The 21,750-nt window shown below is 42.9% G+C and overlaps 2 protein-coding genes across 10 annotated transcripts in view; one reads left to right on the top strand and one right to left on the bottom strand.

Moving 5' to 3' along the window:
• The window catches only part of INVS (inversin), a 220,119-nt gene that overhangs the window by 60,446 nt on the left and 137,923 nt on the right, over window positions 1-21,750 (top strand). The window contains exon 1 of one of the 9 annotated variants that reach the window (XM_061589721.1): window positions 11,258-11,322. The exons of the other annotated variants lie outside the window; for them this stretch is intronic. Coding sequence (XP_061445705.1) covers window positions 11,320-11,322 — 3 coding nt within the window. The 5' untranslated portion in view covers window positions 11,258-11,319. Of the gene's footprint in view, window positions 1-11,257; window positions 11,323-21,750 lie in introns of those variants that run through there. 9 annotated transcript variants of the gene reach the window in all.
• Window positions 1,444-3,490, bottom strand: LOC133366744 (potassium voltage-gated channel subfamily C member 2-like). Its single transcript, XM_061590200.1, has 2 exons — window positions 3,478-3,490; window positions 1,444-1,937 (listed from the first exon to the last, which is right to left on the bottom strand). The coding sequence occupies exons 1-2, from the start codon at window positions 3,488-3,490 to the stop codon at window positions 1,444-1,446; spliced, it is 507 nt and encodes a 168-aa protein (XP_061446184.1).

Below are 21,750 nucleotides of genomic sequence, written 5' to 3'. Positions count from 1 at the left end.
TATTTAATAGCAACATTTATACACCATTTCATTGTAAGAAAACCTCAAAGTGGTTTACAAAAAACATAAAATAAAACATTAAGGGTGCAATCCAACTCACTTTTCCACTTGGCTGGGGTGAGTTGTCTGCGGCGGAGCCTGGACTGTGCCAGCAGGCTCCTGGCTGCACCAGGCTCTGTCTGCAATGGCCCTCCACTATGGCTGAGCCATGGTGCTGCCAGGAGCTTGCCGGTGCCATCAGAGGTCCGCTAGGGACAGCCTGGTGGACAGAGGCCAGTGGAAGGCCCCCAAATTGTGTGTTCCTGGGGCATGGCAGGGGAGGAGCTGTGAGGGGGCACTTACACAATGTCCTCCATGCATTCAGAGCCCTCCCCAGGTCTCGATCCCCCCACAACCTCTGGTGGCCAAAAGGCTGGCGCAGTGAAATCATTTCAATTATTTTCCATTGTGGCCTATGGGGAGTGCTTACTCCCCAGAAGGCCTGTTTGTCAGAGAGGAGGCTCCTGAGCAGGAGGAGAATCACACTGAGCTTTCCACTGTCTTCTCTTTCGCCAGCCCGCCCTTTGCCAGCCCCCCAGCATTTGGATTGCTCCGTAAAACAATCATTAAAAGACTGTCAAAAACAGGTATTTCAAACATCCAAAAACTAATATTTTATTTAACATGTATTACTTTTTTAGTTGTAACTTTTTTATTGAATGCTGTAAAAAAAACCCGAACTATTATTTGTTACATAAACAATATAGTTCCAAAAGGAGATCCACGTCCGTTACGTTAAAGTTCACAATAGTACAAATTGATACAGAAAAAAACTATTAAATTTAACATCTGAAACAACAATAATAATGGTTGTCAGAGGTATAATTGATACTGAGTCAGCTGCTTTGTTCCCAGGAAAACCACAGACCTATTTGAGACAAAAGAAACATAAATCAGTAATTATTAAATATAACTTGCAATAGTCTAATCAGAACTAAATAATAAATAAATAAATCAACTGTACAGCAAGGGTCTCAGGGGTAAACTGTTATAAGGTGCCCAGGATATTCGATTCAAGTAGCCTTTTTCTTTTTATGGACAACAGTATAACTTTAGGAGTTCAAGAGGGAGGAGTTGTTCAGAATTGTTTTTCTTTTGCTTGTTTTTTATATTTGTTATTATTATTATTATAGGTTATTTATATACCACTTTTTGGCCAAAAGGCCCCCAAAGTGGTGAACAAAATATTATAAAACATATTACAAAAAAATTACATACGAAATAACCAGTAAAAAATATACAGTAAAAATACAATGCAACCAGAACAGAGGGAAAACGTTTCTCCTCCTCCCTCTTCCGCAGCGGCGGAGGCGGCTCGGTGCTGCTTGAGAGCAAGGTATTCGGCGAAGAGCTTAGTGTTGCTCAGATAGCAAGACATGGGGTAGCGGATGGCCAGTGCTGGATTTACACCCAAGCTAAGTAAGCTGCGTCTTGGGGTATCCGATTATCAGGGTCCCTGGCGGCTCGGGAAGAGTGAGGGTCCTGGAAGAGTGCCCACATTCGCGACTGGAGCCTCTTCCAGCGGCCACCCTTGCCGTCGAGGGGGGAGCCATTGGCGACGGAGGAGGTGCCGATGGCGCCAACGTCCTTGATGCCCAGGTGCTTGGTGGCCAGCTCCTTGTCGTCGGGTTCGGGGGGCAGCTCACTGGTGATGAGGTCAGGTGCCTCGAAGATGTCCAGCGCCTCCTCGGTGTCACGGTGCTGCCGGTGGGTCATCCAGCAACAGGGCTCCACGTTGGTCTTGTCGATGCCCTGGAAGGCTAGCTCCTCCTTGAAGAGCAGACCGCAGACGTCGGCAGGGCAGTGCAGCTTGCCTGTGTGGTAGTAGTTGTGCACGTAGGTGAAAACGGCGGGGTGGCGGTCGAAGAGCTCACAGCACACGCCGTTCCCGCCAGCTGCTGCGCCGCCGCCATTGCCGTTTCATTGTATGTTCTGCTGATTCCAATGCGCCTCCACCTCTCTCCTCTGAAAATGGGGGCAGGAAAGGATGATGAGGGTTATTATTTAACATGTATTCCACTTGTATATCTACTTCACCTTTGCCAAAGTAGCATGTATTTCCTACTCTCAGTTAATTAAGCAAGTTAGGGTGAGAAATATTTGCTACGTTGACAAATCTGTGTTCTTCAGTCTGTTTGATGAAATAATACAAATGCTGATCCAGATTATTTTTCATTCTCCTGGGGGCTGAGCTAGGGAAAAATAAAAAATAAGAGCAGTGGTATTTGTGGAGGTAAATGAGTAGGTGGGTGGAAGGATTGGAAATGCAGGGAACACTTCCATTTGCTTAAAAAGAAAGCTTACAGTTGGGAACTATGTGCCTTGGTAACATATAGCCCTGCCCTCCTTTCCCCTCAAAAGGAACCTCCTCAGGTAATGTCACTGTAATTGCAGTAGGTCCCCTACAGATCCAGTAACTAATGGCCAATGTTCTAAAATAATTACATTTTAAAACATTTGTAGGGCATTTTTACATTGTCCATGCTAAAACTATCAGGAATTTCATGTGGCTAAGAGTGAATGAGGTATAACCAAGACACATTCTTTTTTCCGTCCTTACTCTCATGCAGAGATGGCTGAGAGGCAGTGACTGGCCCAAGGTCATCCAGTGAGCTTCATGGCTGTGTGGGGATTTGAACCCTGGTCTCCCAGGTCGTAGTCCAACACCTTAACCACTACACCACACTGGCTCTTTTTACAAGAGTGAATGAGGTATAACCAAGACACATTCTTTTTTCCATCCTTACTCTCATGCAGAGATGGAAATTAGTGTCATGGTCCGATCTCAAAGGCGTAATTCCCCTGACAATTACAAGTTATGTCCACAATGTTATATCAGTTAACATGAGGCATGCCTGTTTTCCTCAGCGTGCCTTCCACTGGGTGTCATCTAGGCCACTACCATCACCAAGAAATACATTTTTGAAGTACAGTTTGTCACTATTGATTCATTTCCTAGTAAGATGTTTTTGAGATTACATCTAATAATTTATTGTGCTTCCCTGTACCTGTGCATGTCTGAGAAGCAGGTGATGTTGTTGGAGACAGTGTGTTTGTTTACTTGAAAGGTTTCAGAGCTATTTAATGCCAGAACCACTTCTGTTACTTCTTTGATCCTGTTGCATGCCATCCTCCTACAGACAAATACTTCTGACTGTCTCTTAGCTAAACCTGAGCTGGCAGTGGTTGTTAGGTACAGGAAGAAAAGCTTTCTGACTGCATGCAAAAAAAATAACTCAGCTGGGAAAACACGTTCATTAGTTTATACAGTTTACTAGGTCATAATTTAACAGCTAGCTTTCATTACACCTATTTGATGTATTGAAAAAAATCTCAAATATTTTGCTGTATTCTGGCTATCTACTAATTTTTTATAGAGTCCATAATATGCAGTGTAGGAACCATAATGTAAGGTTGAGGTGAAGAAGCCACTCTTACCTGTCCATTCCATAATAATCTAAGCTGCTCTACCACTCTAAATACATAGCACCCATTTGTTTGGCCTACAGCATTCGAGTTCTGTTGATCTGTAGTTCTGTCTGGGACTTGAGAGCTTATTCTTTTGTATACAGTTGTGTCTTTCTATCTGACAGTAAAGTGGAAGACACCTTTGCATTAGTTATTACTGTTGTTAATATGTATCACTTAATAAAGCACCTAAAATGTTCTAAGTACAGTACAAAAGGTAAGATTCTCCATACCCTCAGGCTTACAGTCTTAAGAGGCACAATACGAAAGGAACGAGGAGGGATTTCTGAATTAAGATGAGGGGGCATGTACAGTGCCTTGCAAAAGTAATCAGACCCCTGATCATTGCTCTCATGTTGCTGAATTACAAATAGTACATTGTAATTTCGTTCTGTATGATATTTTATTGCGAAACACTGAAACACAAAATCAATTATTGTAAGGTGACATTGGTTTTGTGTTGGGAAATGTTTGTAAGAAAGATAAAAAACTGAAACATGTTACTTGCATAAGTATTCAACCCCTATGCTGTGGAAGCTCCCAGTTTACGCAGATGAAAGAAATTGCCCTATCGAGGACAGTTACCTTACCATTGGCCTCTACCTGTGAACCATTAAAGTTGCTATCACATTGTCAGGATAAAACCCCCCACTGTTGAAGGGTCACTGGTCAGGCTGTGGATCTGAAGGAAAATGAAGACCAAAGAGCATTCTACAGATGTGAGAGATAATGTCATACAAATACATTAAGAGTACAAAATAATATCCAAGTGTTTGGATATCCCAGTGAGCACAGTTGGATCAATAATGAGGAAGTGGAAGCTGCATCACACCACCCAGCACTGCCAAGAAAAGGCCGTCCCTCAATACTCAGCGCTCGAACAAGGAGGAGACTTGTAAGAGAAGCCACAGAGAGGCCAACCATCACTTTGAAGGAGCTACAGAGTTCAGTGGCTGGGAGTGGAGTAACGGTGATGGAGAATTTTCTCCTATGGATCTTGTACTGGGGGTCCTTGAAGAAATTTGAGGATATAGTCTTGAAGCAAAAAGGTAGGCCTTTAGTCTTTACAAACATATGCAGGGTCAGCCTCCCAGAGAGTCTGGAGAGGACTGCACTGAAGCACTGTGTGCAAGCTCTTTTATACAGTACAGTTACAGCATGTGACATTAGTTCACCAATCCCACAAGTTCCTTCCCACATAACATCACAGTTCCTCCTCCCTGCAATCCTTCCAACAATCAGAAAACATTAGGTAATTCTACTTCTTATTCCAATATTCTGTCTATCTTATTAATATCACCATTGTTCTGCTGTCTAACCTTATTGATGATTTTGGGGGCCAGTTGAAACCAGTTACTATTGTGAATGTGCTTTCAAGCAAACCCGGTACATCCATTGTTTCATTGTTTCTGATCGGCCAGGCTGACCCTGGTACACCTGCTTGGGTTTGCCTCAACTTAGGATGGCTGAAATGTCATGAGCACCACAGTTATAATAGGGTTTCTTATTCCTTATATTTTCCTAAAAATCTCATTCCTAACTGTAAAAATATTTAATTATAGAGGAAGGGTTATAATTAAGGTGCTGTACTGTGCCTGGAGACCATACATTTAAAACAAGGCACTGGGTAAATCTGTACCAGCCACTGTCTAGGAATGAAAAAGGCAAAACAATCCACAATACCCTTTTTACCATTAATACTCAAGGCACATAACAAGCCCACTTACAAAGTTGTATTCTACTTATTAAAATTGCAATTTAACTCACTGGGTTATTTTAGAAATCAATATTAAAGCTTAAAATTTATCTCATTCCTGTTTTGCTAACGTTATAAACTTTCTTCAGTAGTCGGAGTTCTGGCTGTATAGAATATTAAAACAAAGAATGTAATTACCAACTAATTATGTTATCATTGCTTTAACAATACACTCGTTAGTAATTGTCAGTCATGCACCGGCCTGTTCTTGGCAAGCGCAGGAGTTCACCCTGAGTTTACTTTGACCATTGATTGCTTCTCTAGACCTACTCACAGGTGTTATTTTAATGACTATGATTTTTAGGGCTCTCTGTGAGACTGGATCTTAGGGTCTCAACAGGTCTGCGGGCCTATGCTTAGTTCCTTGTGATTTTAAAATATATACCTTCTAATATGTATGATTATTATTTGTGGATATATAAAAATTCTCCATTAATGCTGCACCAGTCAACCATATCAAGAGAGCTCTGGATAACATTGGCCTGTATGGGAGGGTGGCAGGAAAGAAGTTGTTACTCAAATGTACCACCTGAAAGCACGTCTGGAGTTTGCCAGAAAGTATGAGAGTGCACCAGCTGCAATGTGGGAAAAGGTTTTGTGGTCATTTGAGACCAAGATAGAGCTTTATAGCCAAAACTCAAAGCGCTATGTGTGGCATAAACCTAACACTGCCCATGCCTCAAGACACACTCCCTACAGTGAAGTGTGGTGGTGGCAGCATCATGCTGTGGGAATGCTTCTCATCAGCAGGGACTGGGCATCTTGTTAAAATCGAAGGGAGAATCGATGGAGCAACATACAGGGAAATACTGCAAGAGAACCTGCTTTAGTCTACTAAAAAACTGAATCTTGGGAGGAAATTCACTTTTCAGCAGGACAATGCCATAGCACAAAGCCATAGCAACATTGGAGTGGCTCAAGAACAAAAAGGTGAATATCCTGCAGTGGCCCAGTTGAAGTCCTGATCTCAATCCCATTGAGAATGTATGGTGGTATTTGAAAATTGCAGTCCACAAGCGACGTCCAACCAACCTGAACGACCTGGAGTGAATCTGCCAAGAAGAATGGGCCAGAATCCCTCAGACACTGTGTGCAAAGCTGGTACTTACCTACCCCCAAAGACTTAAAGCTCTTATTGTAGCAAAAGCTGGGTCTACCAAATATTAATATGTGGTGGTTGAATAATTATGCAAGCAACACGTTTCAGTTTTTTATGTTTCTTCTGAACATTTCCCAACATAAAAAACCAATGTCACCTGACAGCAATTGATTTTGAGTTTGTGTTTGAAAATAAAATATCATACAGAATAAAATTACAATATACCATTTGTAATTTAGTAATATGAGAGCATTGGTCAGGGGTCTGATTACTTTTGCAAAGCACTGTATTTTAATATTTGGGTAAAAAGGGAAGCAATTTTATTTGAAATAAATTATTATTCATGCTGTGTCCAACAAAGTCTTCAGTCAATTTTCTAGCACCCAGAGATCATATTGGAAGAAGCTATAGCCTTCTATATTGCTGAAGAGTTTTCTATTTTGTGTCTTACACATTTTTAATCTGATGTTTAAGCTGGTTATTTGAATCCATAGTAAAGCTGGATAAGATGTCTTCTGCCTGCAGTGTTACGAGTATTAAATGTATTTGAAAAATAAATTCTGCTTTTATGGTAGTGCCACAAATGCTGGGAATGCTCATGTGATGTCAGGTGTTTTTCTATGTATGTTACTCTTGGTTATATATGTGGTAAGGAATCAGGCTAATTATGTGTGAGACAAATAGATCTATAAATGCTAAGTAAATTTTGTAGATTGGAGGAAAATGCAGCTCTTTCTCTCATTGAGGAATCTGATGAGGACTCTAGCCCATGAAAGCTTATGCCACAAACAATCCATTAAGTCTTTAAGATGCTACAAGATCTTTCACTTTTACTGTAACAGAACAAAAATAGCTACCTCTTGTTCTCAACAAACCAGTGTTGGGTGGAAGTGAATTACTCCAGGAAGTTGAAAAGTTTTTAGTCAGTCTGACATAAGCCAGTGCCTCAGATACCTGAAAATTCTGTATAGAAACATCTGGACAGGAAGCCTTGTTAGATGGAATCGCATATGCATATATTCACCTAGCTCAGCGATTCCCAACGTGGGTGGTAGCGCCCCCCTGGGGGATGTCACAGCCTTTCAGGGGGGTGTTGGTGTGACTACAAACTTTAGGGGGCATTTGGGTTCATTGGGGGCGTTGACATTTGGCGGTCTGATGTGACAGTTGAAGCATTTAATTTTAATTTTATTTAATACACAAATCATTAATTTTTAAACTGTTTTGTCCCCAGTTAGAATGTACTTAATAGTCTCAGTTCATGGAAATAACACTATAAATAGTGTGTGCTCTTTAGTAAAGAAATTCTGAATAGCGGCCAGTGTCATATCAAGGAATGGGGATATTAGCCACGCCCCGGCACTAGGTAATGTTCCGATGCTGTCTTGAGGGACGTTGGAACCAATCACGAGAGAGTGTTTGATAAGCTGGTTGTATTGGTGGAGGGCGCATTCTTCCAACGGATGAGTGCCGTGTGCAAACGGGTGATGCAGACAGTCAGTTATTCGCTAGTTTTCTTCAGGAATGGGACACACTCGCTACCCGTTGTTTCTGTGATGTTTAAATGAACTTGTTTAACGAAACAATGCCGGTAAACTGAATGAGTTTGTTGTTAAGTATATTAAGTATAATAGGAAGCACTGGCATATACTTAATCTGAGGGGGGCGTTGCACAAAAAGATTTTGCAAAGGGGCGTTGAGTCCAAAAAGGTTGGGTAATGCTGACCTAGCTTATGCTTCTTTGTAGGTCTTGCAGAGTTCAAATGCCAAGATGTGTTTGCCTAGACTATTTTTAAAGGTGGAAAATACAAAGAAAGTTTATGCTTTTCTTTTGGACTGTCCTCAAATTGATTTTCTGCTTCTGGACATGGTATTATTGCTGACTCTGAGCCTATTTCTTTTTTTCCCCCTGAGTGTCCATGCTGACAGTGATGGTATTCACACATTATGCTAAGTCACGTGGGGTTGCGTGTTCACCCTCCTCTCACCTCCTCTTGTGCAGCTGAGGAGAGGACTTTGGCTGAGTTTAGTTTCATGTTTAAAGACTCTTAGCTTGGCATCATTTGAACCAGGAACCCTAATTTAAAACAGACTCTGGTAAGTTTCATAACAAGCCAGTTTCAAACTACGGGTTATAACATCTGGCTTGTTAAACTCAAAATTGTTTTTAAAAACTCAAGGATCTCTGGTTTGAATGTAAGACTATTTTGTGAGGCTGTGATGAACTGCTGGGGCTTGCTGGTCCTTTGGAGGTGCTTTGACCTTCATGTAGGCCCCCGTCCACACCACTAAGTACCCCTCGGGCAATGGGTACAGCACAGAGACGGTTTTTGATTAAAATGATGAAACGATGCTGCTTCTCGATATTTGTCCTCAGTTCTCTTCACAGACAACAAGCTCTTTGGGAATCGTGCTCTTTAAAGAAGTAGTGATAGAGTCTTAATACAAATGCAAGACCATGCCCTCTACAGCAGAAAAAGAAGAAAGGTGACAACCTAGATGAGCTTTTTAGTCTTACCAATCCGTTCATTCCCAGAGGGTTTTGTTTAGAAGAGCCAGAGCCTTTCAAAGTGGTAGATCATCTTGGAATCAGCCACACGCCGTTGCCAGAGGCTGATTCTTTCACCTCTCCAGACCAGGACCTCCCAGTCTCAAGGTGGCAAACAATAGTTCGGACGTCAACCGCATTCCAGTGGAAGGAGAACTCTAGCGCTTCTTCATTATCTGGCAACACACAACACAGGATTGCTGGGCCCTCTGGAAAGTGGAATCAGGCCACTACCTGATAGAATTACAAGGAGTTCCATCAGACAGGTTCTTCCTTCTCCAATATCTCAATCTTCAGGCAAGTTGTCAGAGATCTCCCCCCAGCTCTGTCAGCCTCACGTCATGTCCACAGAGGCTTCCAAACAGTATAGGGGACAAGGGATATATCCAGTGTCCCACAGCATCAGCAGGGTAGAATTGAGGTCAGCCAATCTGGGCCTCTGATCTTTTGGTCACTTTTATCAGTCAGCTGCACGGACAACACAGTAATGAAGGCCCACATCTGCTGCCAAGGGGGTATCTGATCCCTCCACCTGAAGGAATTGGCCCACTTCTCCTGGGCCTGAAATAAATACCTATCCTAGTGGCAGAACACATCAGAGGGGTAATGGAATACAGTGGCTGATTGGCTTAGCCAAAAGACCATTTTTCCAGGATGGTGGCATCTCAACAAGGCTTCATCCATGCTCATCAAGGGCACTTTAGACACACACCAACAGACCAAGTACCAGACTAGGAGGTATTTTTCAAGATACCTGTTGCTGGCAGCAGAAGCAATGGATTGCCTCCAGATTTCCTGTATGTATTGCCTCCAACACCTGATACACAACATCTGTGAAGTCTGAGTATAAAAAGCATCAGTTGTTTTGATGGTGCCTTATTGGTCCAGACATCCTTAGTGCTCAGAGGTCCTCCATCTCACAATAATTCCCCCATGATTTCTTCCAGGTCAGTCGGGTCTTCTCTCACAGGGACCTCTGCTCCACCTGTACCCAGCTTGGCTCTGAACAGCACTCTCTTCTGAAGCTGTGGTTGTCTTCAGAAGTTGTCTCAGATCTTTAGTGTCTAGGAGATAATCTTTGCTGTGGATCTATGAGTCAACCAAGAGAGTTTCATTGGACTAAGAGTAAACAAAACATCTTGACAACAAGAAGGCTACCATAAAGAAACTCCTAGAATTCTTGCAATCCAGTTTCCATCTAGACCTCAGACCTAATAAACTTTTAATGCCTGGAATGTGCCCTGTTCCCTGTAATGTCAAAACTGGGCATCTGCCCTCTTGGGAGTCACCTTTGGGAGTCAGAGTTATATTTTGAATTTTTCAAAACATATTTTCAAATCAGTTTCACTCCACATCCTTTCTTCAAAAGTTCATTTCCTTATAGACATCTCCACCACATGTGATTTCAGAATTCAATTAATTATCTATTAAAGACCACCTTTTCATTTTCCATGAGAGCCAGTGTGGTGTAGTGGTTAAGGTGTTGTACTGTGACCTGGGAGACCAGGGCTCGAATCCCCACATAGCCGTGAAGCTCACTGGGTGACCTTGCACCAGTCACTGCCTCTCAGCCTCATGAAAACCCTATTCATACGGTCGCCATAAGTCAGAATCGACTTGAAGGCAGTACACACAAATTTCATTTTCCACAAAGATCAGGGAATTCTTTTCCTAGATCCAATCTTTGTCCACAAGGTCTCCCAGAGAGCTCAATAAACAATCCTTTCTTCCTTTTGCCCTAAATCGCCCTGCTGTCTGTAGTGGGCCTGGCATATGCTGGGTGTCATAGGGTACTCAGGATCCACCTCCCCTATATTGATGTCTTCAGACAAACTCTTCAATTGGTCTCTTTCCACTTTACCCTGTGGAAAAAAGTACACTACCCTTATCCCGCTATTATAAATCTTGGCAACTCCACTAGATCAGCTTTTTCCACCATGAGATCTGTAGAGGCAACAGAAAACACATTTGCATGCAAGTTAGACTTGGATGCCTCAGCATAAAGACTGCCTTTGGGAAATGAGCATTCTAGCATGTCCTCCCAGCTTCTCACGTAGTCACCTAAATGCACCCACAGGATAATCGGCTAAGCTACATCCCACTTGGACATGGCCAACATGCAGCTGAGAATGGATAGTTGAAACCTCCTCACTGGGTGCCCCCTAGTTGGTGGCTGCAACACTAGCAGATACATATACACTTATCTTAGGATAAGCCTGAGTATTGTCTCGTTTCCTTTTTCCTTGTTGCTAAAAGGGTTCTTTTGAAGCTTAGCCACATAACAGTTGAAAGACCAGCACAGGGAGACGTTTACATAAAGCTCTGGTCACATGGTTTTTTGTCTTCCAGCAATAGGAGGGAACACAACTCACTTGGATACCTCCTAATTCCCAATAAGAAGGAAACTTCATGGTAAGTACCTATTGGTCTATATTGCAGCGGAGTGCAGAAATAACTAGCCTGTTAAGACTGGTAGTTGAACGAATAAAGAAATATAATGCTTATCAATACAGGGACATAAATTCATACATGCCGATGCAGCCATGAGGCTTGCCCTTGGGGAGCCACCTCTAACTAACTGAGAACAATGACAAGGAAGGAGGAAGATGGGAGCAAAGCTGAGAAAAACAAACAAGTTACTTTAGAGAAGGAATCAGCAGAGGGAAGAATAGATTGCCTTTCTGTCTATCATCCCCGCTGGTTCAGATTATTTGTAACATTACTCCCAACAGTACCAACTCTCGGATCTCCTTGCGGCCAGGCTAAAGAAGGGATGGGGGGAGTGCACAATCTGCTAGAGCACATAGAACTAAACTATACCTGAAAATAAAGGTACTGAGATCTATTACTATAGTAATTCTAGTAAAACCAAGGAGTTATGCATTAAATGTATAAATATTTCTTAAATATTATCACCTGAGAAGGTTAATTATAATTTTTAAACTGCCTATTTTGGTTGGCATTTCATTAATGTTACAGACTTGAGCTAGAGCTATATTATTGGTATCTTAGAACCATAGAATCATAGAATAGTAGAGTTGGAAGGGGCCTATAAGGCCATCAAGTCCAACCCCCTGTGCATTGTAGGAATCCAAATCAAAGCATTCCTGACAGTTGGCTGTCCAGCTGCCTCTTGAATGTCTCCAGTGTCAGAGAGCCCACTACCTCTCTAGGTAATTGACTCTATTGTCGTATGGCTCTAACAGTTAGGATGTTTTTCCTGATGTCCAGTCAAAATCTGGCTTCCTGCAACTTGAGCACATCATCTCCTGCACTCTGGGACAACCGAGAAGAGATCCCGGCCCTCCTCTGTGATAACCTTTCATGTACTTGAAGAGTGCTACCATATTTCCCCTCAGTCTTCTCCAGGCTAAACATGCCCAGTTCTTTCAGTCTCTCCTCATAGGGCTTTGTTTCCAGTCCCCTGATCATCCTTGTTGCCCTCCTCTGAACCTGTTCCAGTTTGTCTGCATCCTTCTTCAAGTGTGGAGACCAGAACTGGACGCAGTATTCAAGATGAGGACTAACCAGTGCTGAATAGAGGGGAACTAGTACTTCACGCGATTTGGAAACTATACTTCTGTTAATGCAGCCTAATATAGCATTTGCCTTTTTTGCAGCCACATCACACTGTTGGCTCATATTCAGCTTGTGATCAACAACAATTCCAAGATCATTCTCACATGTCATATTGCTGAGCCAAGTATCCCCCATCTTATAACTGTGCATTTGGTTTCTTTTTCCTAAGTGTAGAACTTTGCATTGATCCCTGTTGAATTTCATTCTGTTGTTTTCAGCCCATTGCTCCAGCCTACCAAGGTCCCTTTGAATTTTATTTCTGTCTTCTACGGTATTAGCTATGCCCCCCAATTTTATATCATCTGCAAATTTGATAAGCGTGCTCTGTACCTCCTCATCCAAGTTGTTAATAAAAATGTTGAAGAGCGCTAGGCCCAGGACCGTGCCCTGTGGTACCCCACTCGTTACTTCCACCCAGTTTGAGAAGGAACCATTGATAAGCACTCTTTGAATACGATTCTAGAGCCAACTGTGGATCCACCTGATAGTTGTTCCACTCAGCCCACATTTAGCTAGCTTGCTAATGAGAATATCATGGGGCACTTTGTCAAAAGCTTTGCTGAAGTCGAGGTATATTATGTCCACATCATTCCCACAGTCTACAAGGGAGGTTACCCGATCAAAAAATGAGATGAGATTAGTTTGGCAGGATTTGTTCTTCATAAATCCATGTTGGCTCCTAGTAATCACTGCATGGTTTTCAGGGTGCTTCCAGATTGACTGCTTTATAATCTGCTCCAGAGTTTTTCCAGGGATTGATGTTAGGCTGACTGGTCTGTAGTTCCCCGGTTCCTCCTTCTTGCCTTGTGTCTCTTTTATAATGGGATTTGATACATTTTATATTAACCTTATATTCTTACATTTCTTCTAACATTAAACATTAAAAACCCTCAGTCTTGATACAGGATTCACTTATTATGTTCATTGCTTAAGTATTAAAGCTTCCTATGGTAGTAATTTGTAGGGATAGAAGCATGTATATGCTATATGCATCTTTTACTTTCCTGTATTCATTCATTCGTAATCAAGCCTCAAGACATGCACAAATGTTTACTTTGCGCCAACCCTAATTACTAGTTGCTTATCATAATGAGTACTGAATGTGTCGGTGACATTTAAAGAATTTCAGCAGAAAAATATAGGATGAATTTTTTGTTTTGCAACATATCACTGGAGTAGAGTTTAAACTCTCCCTCAAAGTGCCAGTTCAATTGTATGCACTGTTGATAAGTCAGCATCTCATGCCCTAGTCGGGCTTTCTTAATTGTGAATTTCCTTTGTGTATATGCTTGTTTTATATTTATGTGGTGGCATTAAGCTATATAGGCTAATTCTTTTGGCATAGGAACAAGTATTGTTAATGCTCCAAAGTGTATAAAGATAATACACTTCCCACTGCCATTTGGAAAATCTCCAATATACAGGCTGAGCCCAGTGCTGTTAAGCTCAGAAGCAATTTGCATGACAAAAACAGGCAACATAATGTAGATTTAGTACTACAACAAAATGGTCTTGTAAATAAGCCCACATATTTTACTAGCCTGAAATAATTTTGAATCAAATTGTAGCAGAAGCTCCTGTGCAAGTGGAAGTGGATGTGTATCTTCAGTTTTTAATGCCTACATTGTTTTTAGATACTTCTGCCTGAACTGATCTAAAAGAGCAAAGGATGAAAACAAATTACTAACATCACCTGACTTAGAAATATAAGCATTTTCTGCATTTTCATACTAGATAAATGAATGCAATCAGTTGATAAATAAGAGCACAGGCTCTTGAACAGGAAGCAGAGCAAAGAAAGTTTATGCAAATTATGATCAATGAGCTTAAAAGTTAAAGGTTCAATTTAGAAAGAAATATTACACTGTGAAGCGGTCTCTCTTCCCTTATTTTTACTGTGCTATTACATATACCCTTTCACAATGCACCATTCTATAGTTTAGTTTATTCCTATGGAAACTAACTGAACAAAGCGAAGATAGCAATGGGCATTTGTACAAGAAATAGTCTAACATCTCAACTATGGAGCAGCTAAACATGCTGCCTTCCTTTCACTGAAACCACAGTTGATCACTAGAATAGGTTTCAAGTTGCAGATGTTCTAGGCTGGTGTGCTGCCTTGGTTGCTTTGCCAGATGGACAGATGCTTTAGTCTTGAAAACTGACAAATAAAATTATTCAGCAGAGTTTTCTTTTGTATGCTGAGAGTTCTGTCTTGGATGGGGATGCTGACATTGCCAAAAGTACACTCTCATTTAGATTTAAGCCCACTGGTAAGATTGGTGGTGGTGGTGCCATCATTATCTTGAAAAGGATTAGCTGTATGTGAAACATTTTTACGAAGCAGCAATTTACTTAAAAGAAGGTACTTTACAATTCTACTAGTTAATCTGATTCAATTATAGTCACTGTTAAAATGGGTTTAGCATAATATTCTATATTTATTAATCTTGTCTTTATTATATCAGTTCAGTCAGGAAAAGAAGTATTGACTCCATAAAATTGTACAATAATAGAGAAAATGCCTATGATTTATCACTTACTCCTAAACACATTTAGTTTGGAGTGGATTTGAATATGTACCTACAATGATCAGCACTGTGGCTTTCACTGCATATGAACTCTCTAAGCATAAAGATGTGCATATGAGGTCATTTTCAAGATCAGGCACACCAATATTATACAGTAGGGCCCCACTTTTCGGTGTTCCACTTTTTGGCATTCTGCTAATACAGTGGTTTTCTTCGGGGGAAAGGGGGCCGTGGGCGCTTATCCAGATGCACTTCCCAATGGACGATGCCAAGCACTTCTCTGCCCAGAAGCTGATCACAGAAGGTTCCTTTGCCTCCTTCATAGCTGTTTGCTGCTGGAGTGACTCCCTCCTCAATTGGGAGAGGTAAGCAATGTGTGTCCTGAGCCGTGGCACCTGTACACACGCCCCACCTACCTACCTACCTACCAGGCAGGTGGGGGGTGGGGGGGCAAACGAGTGATCGAGCAAGGGGAGAGTGAGTGGGCATGGGCAGGCAGCTCTCTGCGATCAGTGGCAGGGAGCCTACCAAGGAAGGGGAGCACTACTCCCCCACCATAATGAGGGAGGGTGAGCGAGTGAACGGGAGGGTGGGGGGAGGGCAAGTGAGTGGGGGGAGAGGGCGAGCGAGCAGGCAAGGGGAGGATGAACAGGAGGTTTAGCAAGGCAGCTGGCAGAGGACAAGCAAGCAGGCGGAGGGCAAGCAAGTAGGCATGGGCGGGCTGCTACCTCCCTGTGATCTGCAGCAGGGAGACTGCCGTGGAAGGGGAGCACTATTCCCCCACCATAATGAGGGTGAGTGAACAAGTGAGTGGGGGGGCAGAGGAGGGTGAGTGAGTGGACACGGGCGAGAAGGTGAGCAGGCGTGGAGCCCTCTCCCTGCCATCCACGGTGCAGAGTCCCCTCCCTGCCATCCACGGCGCGGAGCCCCCTCCCTGCCATCCACGGCGGTGTCGGGATGCAGGATTGGGGCCCTGATGTTTCAGAAGATGAAGAGAGGGAGGGGGTCATTTGGCCAGAGCCGTGTGAAGAAGACGCAGAGGAGGGGGAGGGAATCTCAGAGATAGAACTGTCTAGCAACAAAGACCTTGAATGTCCAACAGACACAGATCCTTCCCAGGAGTTTCCCACACCCCCTCCCCCTTCGAGCTTAGAGCAGTTGGAGAAGGAGGGAGGGCAAGGGGGAATCCAGCCTCCTCCTGATCCAGGGAAAAGCAAAGAGAAGCAGCCAGATGGTTTAGGCCTTGCCCCCCCGCTTTCCCCCATACCTGAATCAGAGTTCTCAGAAGGGGAGGGGGCAGTAGCATCTCCTTCACCACGTACAAGGAGACAGCAAAAGAGACAACAAAAGAAGGGGGAGAGGAGGGGAGTGGATGAGAGCACTTTGAGGCGGAGTGAGAGAATTCGTGCTCGATTGCCCCCTTCTTAAGGAACAGGGGGAATAGTGGTTCCTTGTTCTGTCAACTCTCTTTCAAGTCGCAGGTTATGTTTTGTAGTGAAACTTCATGAGAAGGCGTAGTCTTTGTCTGGATATTACTTTAATAAAAACTGATTTGCTTTCACCAACTGGTCTGGTTCCTGAGTCCCAACCTGGATACGACAGGCGGAGAGGCTGCCAGGGAAGGGGAGCACTACTCGCCCACCACAGCAAGGGCAAGTGAGTGGGGGCAGAGGGTGAGCGGGCGAGGGGGAGGACGAGCGAGAGGGTGGGTGTGGGGGGGGCAGCAAGTGGGCAGGCAGCTCCCTCCCTGCGATCTGCAGCAGGGAGCCTGCCACGGAAGGGGAGCACTACTCCCCCACCATAACAAGGGTGAGTGAGCAAGCGAGCAGGGTGGGGTGGGGGGAGAGGGCAAGTGAGCGAGGGGGATGAGAAGTGAGGGAGCTGGTGGAGGCTTTTATATGCATTTGCAAGTGAAAAAAATGCTATGTTCCACTTTTTGAAGATTTTTGCTTTTCGGTGGGGATATGGAACCTAACCCACCGTATGAGTGGGGTCCTACTGTGCTTCACAAAAGGAACGATTGTCGTGCTCAGAGTCCAAGATATGAGACAGAGGTGAGGTTTGATCTAATTCTTGTTTTATTAGTGTGATGGTTACATCCAAAGCAGTGCACTTCATAAACCTGTCCACTCTGACTCACTATTTTCACTAACTAGTTTACCTAAACAGCCTCTGCAGTGTATGGGGAGAGTTGACTCAGCACTAGAGCCTGGGTGGGAACCTGCTTAAGTAAGGAAGGTTTCCGTGTGTAAATATGGCTCCTCTGAAGTTCCACCCTCTGAAAATCTCTGTTCTCGTACGGGGCAAGGGGGCGAGCCTCTGATGGCCCATCTGATAGCAGGGCTTGACTAGGTGATGGTGTGACCTCAGGGAGCGGGGAGCTGGTTGGCGGGGATGCATTTGAAGTGCTGGGTGGGGATTCCTGCATGAGTGGGGTTGGCACGTTTGAAGGGTCGCTTCCCAATGGTTCAGGCGGGGAGCTCGCAGGTGGGGCGGGACCTGCCTTGATGAGGGTGCTGCCTGAGGAAGTTTGCAGGCTGGCAGAGTCCCCTCTCCTTCAACGCCCCCAAGGACCTTGTCCTCATCTCTCTCTGATCTAACTTCCCTTGCGCCTGGGGCGCAACAACTATGGAGCATATTTTCAGTTGTAATGAGAAATAAGCACCAATATCTGAGCCAGAATAGCCATGTATATATTTGGAAAACAATTACTTTAAAATAAGCCAATTACCAAAATTGATCAGACATTTATCTTTCAGCATTTATTCCTTTATGCATGGAGGGTACAGGCTATACCATGCAAACCAAACCTGCAAATGTTTGTGCTAATGTGCAAATCCACCGTCAGTCAATACATGTTGATTATGCACATTCTCAAGCAGGTGCTCATTGAATGCTTTATAATGTGGAATTTTAACTGGAAGCACCATCGTCTCCATCCACGTATTCACATGCGAAGTGTGATTGGAAACCTGTGGGTTACAACAGACACCTGAGAGTGGCTTTAGTTGGGCAATGATGAGCAGGCACTGGGCCGTGTGAAGCACATGGTGTAAATGTGACAGGTTCCTTAGAGGAATTTTGTGGCAGGGGGCTCCATATTGATCAGCTCTGTTTGAGACTCGATATTTTTACTTTTTAAATAGCATTTATACCTCGCCTTTCAGGGAGCTCAATCTAGTGAATATGGTTCTCTCCCAGTTTTTATCTCAGAACAATCTTATGTGGTAGCTTAGGCTCAGATACTCTGACTAACCCAAGGTCATCCAGTGAATTTCATGGCTGGGTAAGTATTTGTACCCTGGTCTCATTGGTACTAGTCCAGCACTCTAACGACTACACCACCCTGGCTCATTTTGATCCCTGAGTCTGGATTCAGCACACCTTGTATCACTGGCCTTCCTGATTTAACTTGTTCCTGTTCTGCTGTTGGAGTCCTGGCTGCTGCTTGGAGCCAGGGTCACAACACTTAACATTTTTTTAAACTTGAATTTTTATTGAACATTTTTCAGATACCTCAGCTGCATAAAATCAATATATAAACGAAACAGCATATAGAAAATAAGATATCTATTGAATATGTGGGCTGTTAAGCCTTCTCCTAGACTATTTTTAGCAGCTCATAAAAAATTTTTCTTCCTCCTTTCCCCAATATTCTCAGATAAAGTAATACTACTGTCTAAAGGCCTTTTTGTGTTATGTTTTTCAACTCTATTATCTTGTAAGAATATCATACATTTATTTCTAGGTAAGACCTTGATTGCATATGTACCAAATTCTAACATTATGCTATAATTAAATGTTGCCTAAAGCTATATTTAACTATCATACCTTTTTCAAATGAGGATGGCAGATTGGTAGAGGAGAGTTGTCATGAGTTTCTAGAAGGTAATTTTTAACAAAAGGGATTATATGACTTCCAGCTTTGTTTTCTGAACAGTTGTCATTGCAGAATGAAAGTTGATAAACCAAAGGGAAGTCATCTCTTACATCCCAATCTAAACTAGTATAGTGATTTTAATGAAATGTGGTTTCCAGGATAGATTATAGCTTTCTTGATTAGCAATATTTTGAGCAGTGTATCTGCTTATGAGCTCTGGCAAACTCTTGTGTAATGTCATGTTTTATCTTGCTGTTTTGATGCCCTACCACAAGCCACAACCACATGCTGCCACATAATTATTGACTGATTTTATTACAGGTCTTATGGACTGAAAATCTTTCAAGCTCATATGATTTGTTACTAAATGCCAGTCTGCTTTATCTTCCCATAATGTTTTGTAACTGCATGTTTCAAAAACTACAAGTAATTCATATTGTAAAGCTGTAAAGAATTAAGTTTTGCATTTGGAATTTTTTTAGAATTTGAAAGGAAAGATAATTCAGTAAGCATTTTGAAATTGGCTGCCCTCTTAAGCAATTGTTATCTACGGTATGCATCTTTACATATGCTAAAATGTACAAATATGCACACTTTAAAGGTTATCCAACTAAGTCATACTTGGAGTAGACTCACTGGGGTTTGTCAAAATGTACGATTTTCAGATAATTATGAGTCTTTCCTTCTCTGATATCCGTTGTTGCTGTAAATCTGCAGTAAGGCATTTGGAAGTTCCGTCTAACTTCATTGATATAATTGAAATTTCCATCTATTAGATTTTGTGTGTGCGTATAAATGAAAAATGGAAGAGACCAGTTCTGACTGACGAGTACTACATTAAATATATTGTATTTATTTATTTATTATCCAGCCCTTCCTCCCAGAAGGAGCCCAGGGTGCCAAACAAAACACTAAAAAAACTAAAAATGCCCTAAAACATCTTAAAAACAGACTTTAAGATATATTAAAACAAAACATCTTTTTAAAAAAGTGCTTTTCCAACACAGACGCAGACTGGGATAAGGTCTCTACTCAAAAGGCTTGTTGAAAGAGGAAGGTCTTCAGTAGGTGCCAAAAAGATAACAGAGATGGTGCCTGTCTAATATTTAAGGGAAGGAAATTCCAAAGGGTAGGCGCCACACTACTGAAGGTCTACTTCCTGTGTTGTGTGGAATGGACCTTCTCATAAGATGGTATCTGCAGGAGCCCCTCACCTGCAGAGCGCAGTGATTGACTGGGTACATAAGGGGTAAGATGATATTTCAGGAATCCTGGTCCCAAGCCGTACAGGACTTCATACACCAAAACCAGAACCTTGAATTTGGCCTGGTAGCTAGTGGGCAGCCAGTGCAATTCTTTCAGCAGATTCCCTGTCCCAGTGAGCAGTCGCACTGCCACATTTTGCACTAGCTGCAGCTTCTGGATAACCTCAATGGCAGCATCACATAGAGCACATTACAGTAATCCAGCCCAGAGGTTACCAGTGCATGGACAGTAGTGGTTAGGCTATCTCAATCCAGAAATGGCTGCAGCTCTTACCAGCCAAAACTGGTAAAAGGCACTTCTAGCCACTGAGGTCACCTGGGCTTCTATGACAAAGATGGATCCAGGAGTACCCCCAGACTACAAACCTGCTCTTGCAGAGAGAGTACCTCGGCACAGTCATTAACCAAAATGGAGACAATAGTCAAGAAATCAGAAGAAGGCTAGGACTGGCAAGGGCAGCTGTGAGAGAACTAGAAAAGGTCCTCAAATGCAAAGATGTATCACTAACACCAAAGTCAGGATCATTCAGGCTATGGTATTCCCAGTCTTTATGTATGGATGTGAAAGTTGGACAGTGAAAAAGGCGGATAAGAGAAAAATCAACTCATTTGAAATGTGGTGCTGGAGGAGAGCTTTGCGCATACCATGGACTGCGAAAAGACAAATAATTGGGTGTTAGAACAAATTAAACCAGAACTGTCACTAGAAGCTAAAATGATGAAACTGAGGTTATCATACTTTGGACACATCATGAGAAGACAGGATTCTCTAGAAAAGACAATAATACTGGGGGAAACAGCAGGGAGTAGAAAAAGAGGAAGGCCAAACTAGAGATGGATTGATTCCATAAATGAAGCCACAGACCTGAACGTGCAGATCTGAACAGGGTGGTTCATGATAGATGCTCTTGGAGGTCGCTGATTCATAGGGTCGCCATACGTTGTAATCGACTTGAAGGCACATAACAACAACAACAATGACCCCATCCAAAGCAGGCAACTGACCAATTATCTGAACTTGGGAACCATCAACCCACAGCGCCTCCATCTTGCTAGGATTCAGATTCATCCAGCCCACCACCGAGTCCAGGCACCGGTCCAGGGCTTGCACAGCCTCTCCTGATTCAGATGTTACAGAGAAAAAGAGCTGGGTATCATCAGTGTACTGCTGACATCTCACCCCAAATCTCCCAAGTGCTCCATATAGATGTTAAACAGTGTGGGGGACAAGATGGTACCCTGTGACACCCGACAGCAGAACTGCCAGGGGGCCAGAAGACAATCATCCAATGCTATTCTCTGAAAACCACCCTTGAGGTAGGATCAGAAGCACTGTAAAACAACACTTCCAAAACCTATCTCACGAAGTCAGCTCAGAAGGATAACATGGTCAATAGTATCAAAAGCCACTGAGGGATCAAGTAAGAATAACAAGGTCACACTTCACCTGTCTTTCTCCCAATAATGGTCATCCGTGAGGATGACCAAGGCTGATTCAGGCCCATAACCAGGCCTGAACCCAGATTGGAATGGGTCAAGATAATCTGTTTCATCCAAGAGTATTTGCAACCCTCTCAATCACCTT

This window comes from Rhineura floridana, chromosome 11 (genome assembly GCF_030035675.1).
Source record: "Rhineura floridana isolate rRhiFlo1 chromosome 11, rRhiFlo1.hap2, whole genome shotgun sequence".
Lineage (NCBI taxonomy): Eukaryota > Metazoa > Chordata > Lepidosauria > Squamata > Rhineuridae > Rhineura > Rhineura floridana.
This window is presented reverse-complemented; position numbering and strand designations above follow the sequence as displayed.